General features: G+C 33.9%; 2 protein-coding genes across 3 annotated transcripts; one reads left to right on the forward strand and one right to left on the reverse strand.

Annotated features, from left to right (window-relative positions):
* Positions 1–636: 636 nt before the first annotated feature.
* Positions 637–2,320, forward strand: LOC18013615. Its single transcript, XM_006419023.2, has 2 exons — positions 637–764; positions 1,328–2,320. The coding sequence occupies exons 1-2, from the start codon at positions 714–716 to the stop codon at positions 2,006–2,008; spliced, it is 732 nt and encodes a 243-aa protein (XP_006419086.1). The 5' UTR covers positions 637–713; the 3' UTR covers positions 2,009–2,320.
* A 2,221-nt stretch (positions 2,321–4,541) lies between these two features.
* Positions 4,542–6,652, reverse strand: LOC18013595 (cell division cycle 20.1, cofactor of APC complex). Of its 2 annotated transcripts, XM_024153770.1 has the most exons (5): positions 6,368–6,652; positions 5,939–6,031; positions 5,759–5,852; positions 5,393–5,662; positions 4,542–5,303 (listed from the first exon to the last, which is right to left on the reverse strand). In XM_024153770.1, exons 2-5 carry the CDS (start codon positions 5,986–5,988, stop codon positions 4,596–4,598), a joined length of 1,122 nt encoding a protein of 373 aa, XP_024009538.1. In that variant the 5' UTR covers positions 5,989–6,031; positions 6,368–6,652; the 3' UTR covers positions 4,542–4,595. The 2 variants fall into 2 exon arrangements, with proteins under 2 accessions (XP_024009538.1, XP_006419087.2); XM_006419024.2 differs by having other exon boundaries at positions 5,759–6,031.
* Between the last annotated feature and the right edge of the window lie 1,729 nt (positions 6,653–8,381).

The raw sequence follows: 8,381 nt of genomic DNA on the forward strand, positions 1-8,381 counted from the left end.
AATTATTTTTTGATAAGTCACCCTTTTTAAATGATTTTAACTTCAACATACTTAACTCATAAGTTTTTTTCTAGATAAATAACTAGAGTATAACTATATTTTTTGGTGACTTAAGCAGCTGAATCATTCTTTTAACTTCTATTCATGCACCCTATGATAAATAGTCGGGATATTATAACCAACTAATTATTAGTGAGTAAAATCATCTAGACTTTCAATATAATGTTGTAAAGCCTAGCGGTCTAAGGTATTTTATTTGATAGTTAGATATTCTTAGGTCCAAATGACATATATAGAGTAGTCTAATGCGGGATGATTTATTTGAATTAAAAAATGAAAATTAAATCATACTCTAATTTATATGTTTCTTGATACAGTAATAAGTGACATCCGGTTATATTTTACATTTCCTTTTTTCGTTTAATTAATAAACGTAAATATAAATAATCTTAATATTTTGGGTGGGGTTTACACTTTTGTAGAAAATATTGAATATTGAAGATAAAAGAAGTTGAAAGCTCCATATGATAGGCATATACTTCCTTTAGGCAGTCCATGAAGTTTCACTACTTTATAACTCTCTCTCTTTCCCTTCTTTCTCTACCTTCTACCATAGAACCCTTCATTAAACCCACTCTCTTCTTCTACTCTCTTTCACTCTTCACACTTGTTTAGATATTCTAAAGATTTTTTAAGCTTGATTTTGTAAGATAATGGACCAAAGCAATGCTCTTCTTACCTGGACTTACTTCTCTCACGTAAAGGTATACAATTTTCTTTCCCAACATTTTGTTTTCCTCTATTTCTGTAAACAGTAGTGTTGGTTGCTTTGATTTTTTTTTTTTCATTATTTTAATATTCTGCTTAGATCTACACATAATGTGTGTCCAAACACCATTTTTCTCTGTCTTCTTCTTCGCCTGTGTAGTAAAGAACTAATTTTGACTCGCTGATTTTGAAGTCAAATTTGCATACTCCTTGCATGGGTTTCGAATTACATAGATTTTCTTACTACATTTGCTCGAGAATTAGATACATTCATCATTTTCATAGCTTAATTTTACAAAATGGGTGTTCTTAACCAGAGGGGTTTTTCAAATCGGACAAAAATCCCAAATTTTAGCTTATGTTTTTTGAAAAAACCCAATTTTTTGATTAATTCTCGCATTTTTTCTGTCAATTAGATGGAAAAGACAAGATTTTGGGAGTAGTTGTTGTGTTTGCTCGCCTAATTCGTGACCAAAAACCCTAATTTTGTTATGATGCTCAAAATTTAGGGGTTTCTCTGTTCCTCTGTTTGATTTTCCAGTGTTCATTTGTTTTTCAGACAACGGAAGAGCTAAGACAGACACTTGTCTATACGGCAATGGAGCTAGAACAAACGAAGCTAGTGGCTCAAGAGGAACTAAGGAAGAGAGATGAACAGTTGATTCATCTTGAAGATGTTCTAACCAAAACCGTCAAAGAAAGAGACGAAGCGCTCGAGAAATGTCATAATCTTCTCTTCGACAATCTCTTGCTTCAACAGAAACAGAACCAGAATCATATCACTCCTCCTTTATCAGGAGCTTCAAGCATTGAAGACGAGCAACTTCAACCTCAGCAGCAGAAGAATCTTAACTCAAACAAGAGCTTCTCGTCTTCAGACACTGAAGAGAGCATCATGTCACCAACAGTGATTGATCCTGTGACGAATATGAACCAAGCATCTCATGTTGAGATAATGGCTACATTGTTGCTTGAAAAGCCATTGCCTGAAAAGGGAAATCTCTTACAAGCTGTTCTCAAGGCTGGTCCTTTGCTTCAGACACTACTTTTAGCCGGTCCTCTGCCTCAATGGCGCCACCCTCCGCCTCCACTCGAGACCTCTGAGATCCCTCCGGTCACCATCCCATCGCCGCAGTTTCAGAGTCCGATTGTTAACAATGGCTGTGGGAATTCAAACAAGAAAAGAGCATTCTCAATCTCAGATGGGTCTTTTTCAGAAACCAAGTATCAGAAAGTTTAACAAGAAATCAAGCACTGGTCTTTTATCCTCCTTACTCAACAAAGTTACTAATAGTGTTCTAATATACCATATACAGATCACTTGGGGTTCTAGTGAGAGTGATCTTTTTAGTCAGTTTTATGTAGATAAGAGCTTGATTTCCCTTTTTTTTTCCTCTGAATTTGTGGAGTGAATCTGATCCATTTAGGGTTTAGATCTAGAGTGTTAATGGGAATGAAACTCCCCTGGTTTACCAAGTGAGAGAGTTTTGCTATTTGCTTTTCTTTTTTTTTGCTTAATGATTTTTGTTTCCTAAACCCATTTTCACATCCATGTTTTGGCTCCATGAATGTAAAGTTATTGGGTTTTGTTTTTTTTTTTTTAATTTCTATTTGTAATATACAGAAATCTAAAGCTAGAAAGCTGAATGTGATGCATGTTTAAATGTTTAATTTTAAGAGGCTTATGTTTTGTGGGTGTTTTATTGTTTTTTTGAAACTTGAAGGTATATTCATTACAAAAAGTTTTGTTTAAGGTATTAAATGCAATATTCAATAATTTGTTGAAAGGGAGATGGGTGGGAAATGGGAACCGGAAAGTCGATGGGTAAGCCAACAACTAGTAAGGGATTTGATGTTTTATTATTTTGGGGTGTGGGTGGGTCCTGAAGATCTAAAACCGGATCTTTTGTCTATGTGCTAAAAAAAAGCTAGGGGTGGAAAAATTATCATATGGGCCTCTTTTACAATTTTTATTTTCAAGATTCTATGTGGAATCTCTGAAAATTCAGATATCTAGATTAATGAGACTCGATCTTGATTAAAACCATAATCAAATCTAGATTTAAAATCTAGATCCAATAAATATAATTATATAGTTGCAAGAAATTCAATTTTAGTTCGTCCATCCACTATAAACAAATCGATATGTTGAATACGGATTTCACCAATTTCGTAGATAGTCAAAATCAGTTTAAATTTAAAAGAATTTTTATCGATTTTACTGTTGTGTCTTGTGAAGGCTGCTTACACCTTTAAACAATGATTAAACTATTTGTAATTCACAGAGAATTATGTCGTCGAAAAGACAAGTTAACCAAAAAAAGAATAAAAATATGACCTAGGTATTCTATGAAAGTTGTCGATGCTCTATAAATATTGTTGAAGTTGACAAGTTGTTTGGCAATTTTCTTATTTCCTAGAGTCGATATGAACAATTTTTTTTTTAATGAGGATTTGCCTTTATCTTTGAAGATGTTCCTTTTTAATCTTGATTAGTAAATAATTCGATCTTAATTCAGGTCGGGTTACACCGAGGGTGCAGAACATATCACCGACAAAATCTCTTGCAAATGGTACAATGATCGAAACACTTGGTCAAAAACTAAACAATAAAAAACAATGAGTGAAATAGAGTTTTAGCAACAATGAATTGGAAAAGTTGGTACGCGGTATTTTATGTTCATGTTTGAGGGGTAATGGAAACAAAAGAAAAGAGGAACGTTTCTTGTAAAATATAAAAGACTGAGTATCTGAGACTGTTCTTTTTTTTTTTTTTTGAATGTGAAGAATTCGATCGTTAAAAAAGGAAATGAAGATGATCTGTGGCGTATCTAGAAAAAAAAATATTTATGTGGGGGCACATATTAAACATACGTAAAAATACTAAATGATACAGTATATCTTTAATTCTTAATTAGATGATAAACAAATTTTGTATAGAATACCTTATAAAGACTTGTATTAGTGTATTATTATGTGTACCAGGTCGAGAATCGAGCTACATGGATCTTGGATACTCGTCCACGACTACTTACTTTTGTTGTGTCTAAATGAAATTATTTGCGGTTTATTTTTCTTTGTTGGTTACGTTGATCTTGTCCACTTTCTTCATATGAAAGTTAGATGATTTAAATACGAGCTGAAGATGGACCCAATCTTTAAGGATGCCTTGTCCGAATTAAAGTGTTACAATTATAGCATCATATACCTAAAACTCAATATATATATATATATATATAATGTATATACATACATATATATTCTTCTGTATGCATTTTAATAATATATGTTCATGTACTGGTAATGATTTACTATGCTTAAGGGAAAAGTTAAGAGTGATCATATAAATAGATTGGATACTCTACTAATTGGTCTTTTCCTTAAAGCAAAAGACCAAAACTTGGTGTTGCTCAAAAATTATTTTAAGACTACTATAGTCTACAGTACATTTCTTTTTCAGACAAGAAAAAATTTGATTGTACGAGAAAATCTTGGTTTTCTTCTCTTTTGAAGCCCTACAATGTCATGATTATGCTCATTCGTTTTTTTTGTTTCTTTGGCAATAATCAGGGGAAAATAACATAAACAAAAATTATTAAAGGAAAAAAAACATTAACGGAAAAAGTTCAGCATTATCAAATTCGAAGCTACCATTATCAAATCGGTCAAATTCAGTCGGACCGGAATGATCCAAGACCGGTTTTAAGAACCTTAGCAAAAAAGTTCAGCATTGTGTCAACTAGTGTAGTTATTAAACTTGTTTAGAAAATTAATAAAAGTGGCTCTGTTTATCCCTATGTGTAATCAATAGCTTCACAGTTTCAAGTTCAACGAATACGATTCACATGAGAAAACGGCTCAGCAACGGGTTTTGGAGCAGATTTCTTGGCGGTGTCTGGTACTCCAAAAACATTCCAAAATCTCAGTGTCTCGTCTCCTGCTGCAGAGGCTACAGTACAACCATCTGGACTCTGAGCCATATACAGAACCCTCGATGTATGACCAGTGAGCTCCGCCATTTTCACCATTGACGGATACTTCCAAAGTGTAAGCTGGTTCTGAGTAAACCCATGAGAGCTAAGCAACTCTCTTTCATTCTTGCTCCATAACAAAGAAGAAACTTGGGAGCCAGTGTCTATCGAATTCAAGCAAGCTCCTGTCCGGTTATTCCAAAGCTTTATCGTCCTATCTCCTCCACCACCACCAGTCGCAAGCAAACTCGATTGGAAAGGGCACCAAGCAAGAGCTTTAACCGCAGCTGTGTGTTCCTCAAGCCTGTGCAGCCATTGCGTGGTGGAACAACGGTCCCATACGTGAACCACATTGTCGTTGCCACCGCTGGCTAAATGCTGTCCGGAGCCTGACCACTTCAACCCACAAACCTCTTGACTGTGACCCCTGTAGGTTCCCACGACGTGTGATCTGATCCGTACATCATTGTCAATGATCTGCCCGTCCAACCCTCCCGTTGTTAAGACATGATTGTTCCACGCCAATGATCCTACTCTCGAGTGGTGACCCTTCAATGTCCTCAGCTGCAGAAAAGTCCAATACAAAATGTTAAGACACGACAGGAAGTACAAACATCGCAAAATATTACATGGAGAAGAGGTTTTGAGATTACTTTACGGCTGGCTTCAGAATCCCATATCTGGACTTCAGAGTTGTTGAGCCCAACTGCAAGATTACGACCATCAAGTGCAAAGTTAACACTTGTGACAGGCCCCTTCTCTTCATCAATGGTCACAAGCTCAGAAGTAGAACCACTTGAAGCATCCCAGAGATATACAGTATGATCCAGAGCTATGGCTAAAACATTAGCACTTCCCCAGTCAAGCAAGTTGAGATAAAAGTCATCCACAAGGTCTGGTGCATCTAACGTTCTCTCGGAAGTCTGTAATTATAACATAAAAAAGGTTAAAAACAGAGCAATATAAAACTCCAAAGCAACAATTGTGGGATCTCTAGTTTCTGTTATGCAAGTACATACCTGAGGGATGTGTCTACGTTGCGGCTTTACGGATTTAGGTTGCTGGTGAAGAAGAGAAGCAGAGTACGGTTTGACTGGAACTTGAGGTTTGTTCCTAAATGCAAGAATCCGTGTCCGGTTCAGATTCATCGTCTCGGCGAGTTGCTTGTTGTAGGCTTCTCTGGATGGTGATGAACTTACCTGTTCTTTTCCTTCCACTTTTCTTCCTTCCATGAGCGCGAAGTGAGCATAGTCGAAATCCATGGCTGATCTGTTTGGTATGAACCTGTCAAGCTGGTGAAATACAATAAGCAGTCAGATCAAAATTCATTCTTGCAAGAAAACGATTCTTATGAGAGAAAGCATAAACCAAAAGAATCAACAATTCGTTTGTTCATGTCGAGGATTCTGAAGAAGTGAAGAAAACCCACAAAATCAAAACCCTAAATTCATAATCTAGGAGATGAATCAGGAATCGATTCTGAAGAATTTGATCGAAACCCAAAAATAGAAACCCTAGATTTTTAATCACAGAGAGAAATCGTATAATGGAAATCGATTCTGAAGGAATTTTGAACAAAACCCAAAAATCGAAACCCTAATTCGCAACGAGAAAAGCATACTACTTACGTTTTCTTTGGAATTGTTTCTGGGAAGGAAGTGTTGTTGAAGCGGGCAACGAGCTTGAGCCTTTAAGTGCGAAGAAGTGTTCATACCTGCATCCATCATTACACACAAAAAAAGAAAAAAAGAGAGAAAGCGAAAAGGCAGAACAAGATATCGAATTGATTTACAGAACGAAATTAGACAAAGAATTAATCAAACAAAGCCTGTAGAGAAAGAGAAAGAAGGGTTAGTTAATTCGAGTAGAGGGAGAAAGAGAGAGAGAGTTGATCGTTGTTGATGATGTGAGAGGGCGGCAGATTGAAATTGAGGGAAGACGAAAGACGTTTCGGGTTATTTATACGTTTCTCCAATGGGCCTTAAATGGGCACATCTAGTAAGCTGTAAAACTAAATCGGGCTGGTCCGTTTAGATATGCACGTCGGAAAATTTTGTTTTTGTTATTTTTTTTGTTAATTTTTTTTTTTAAATTTTGGTTGGTAGAAGAATGGAAAAAAATGTTCATTTCATTTGTCAGGTGTTTGTAATTGGCAGATTTATTTCTCAGATGTCGTGGTTACAGCTTAAATCTTCAAAACTGATTTGTCTGGACAAAATTGAGATATGCTACACACACTAGCTAGGGGTGGCCAATCCAAGTTTTGGATTGGGTTTCTTAATTTTTGGATTAGGTTTGGGTTATTTGGTTTGAGAATTATGTGACCAAATTTGATCTACATAAAATTTGGATTAAGTTTTTAAGTTTTAGATCAGGTTTATGTTATTTGGATCCTAATTAATTTGACCTAAAATAGACTTATATCTCATTTTATTTGGGTTATTTAGATTTTATGTTAGATTTCGTTATTGAGTATTTATAAAAAGAACAACATCTAAAATAAATACTTAACGCTAATTGCAATAAATAAAATAATTTATAAAATCAAGAAATAAAATAAAACCATTATTTTTGATATCGTAAAATATAATCTCGAGAAATGAAACAAAAACATTATTCTTTTATTGTAAAAGACTTGAAGTCCAACAAAAAAAAGCCAATATAATAGAAAAGGTTGAAGTCACGATGTTTATTAGGTTATATGTCAAATTAGTTATTTTTACATATATATTTAAATTTTATAGTAAATTACTAGTTTTATATTTTGGTAATTTTATATTTATGTTTAACTAGGTAGTAACCAACACCATGCGCAGGCGGAAATGTATTAAAAATGAGTTTTTTTATTTGTTTTGAAAGTGATGATCTCATACTCTAATTTTTTATAAATTTGAACAGTTAATATTGATGCATAAAGAGATCGTATTTAGCTGTTTAACTTAAACAGGTGAAAAAATAATACTGTGAATAATTTACATAATATTATCGAACGTTAAAATAAGAAACTTGTAACTGATCAAACTAAAAAAAAAAACAACAAAGGCAAAGAGAATACCGATCCAATATCCCAAGATCTCAAGATAGAATAATTGATGTGTTTTAAATTCGGTAAAAGATATAATGTCAGAAGATTTAACACAAAATATAATAGGTGATTACATCATTAAATTATTAACTTTGTTACAAATAAAAAACCAAACATAAATATAACAACAATGTTAGATATTCAACCAATAAAAAAAGATCTAACAACCATAATAAATATATTGTTCTATTTACTAAAATATTGTAACTACATAAGTTTTTTTTTTCTGTAATTCTTTTTACATCTCCCTCGCCAGAGTTCTCTCTTCATTTTCTCGTAAGTGTTTGTCATTCTAATCGGTTATTTCACATGTTTCCCTTCTTCTTCTTTAACGTATTTGATTTATGTTTCTTCTTCTACTTAATTGTCTTTGTTTTTGACTTATTCTTTATCATCTTTTTCTTTTCGAACAATTGTTCTTCTCCATTCTCTTTCGGTTTGTCATTGTCTTTCTCTTCTGATTATTCTTTTTCATCGTTTTCGTCTTCTCTGACTTATTATTTTTTCGGTTTTCTTCATCTTTATCTTCTTCTTTTTCTTCATCTTCTTTATATTCT

This window comes from Eutrema salsugineum, unplaced genomic scaffold (genome assembly GCF_000478725.1).
Source record: "Eutrema salsugineum unplaced genomic scaffold, Eutsalg1_0 scaffold_4, whole genome shotgun sequence".
Taxonomy (NCBI): domain Eukaryota; kingdom Viridiplantae; phylum Streptophyta; class Magnoliopsida; order Brassicales; family Brassicaceae; genus Eutrema; species Eutrema salsugineum.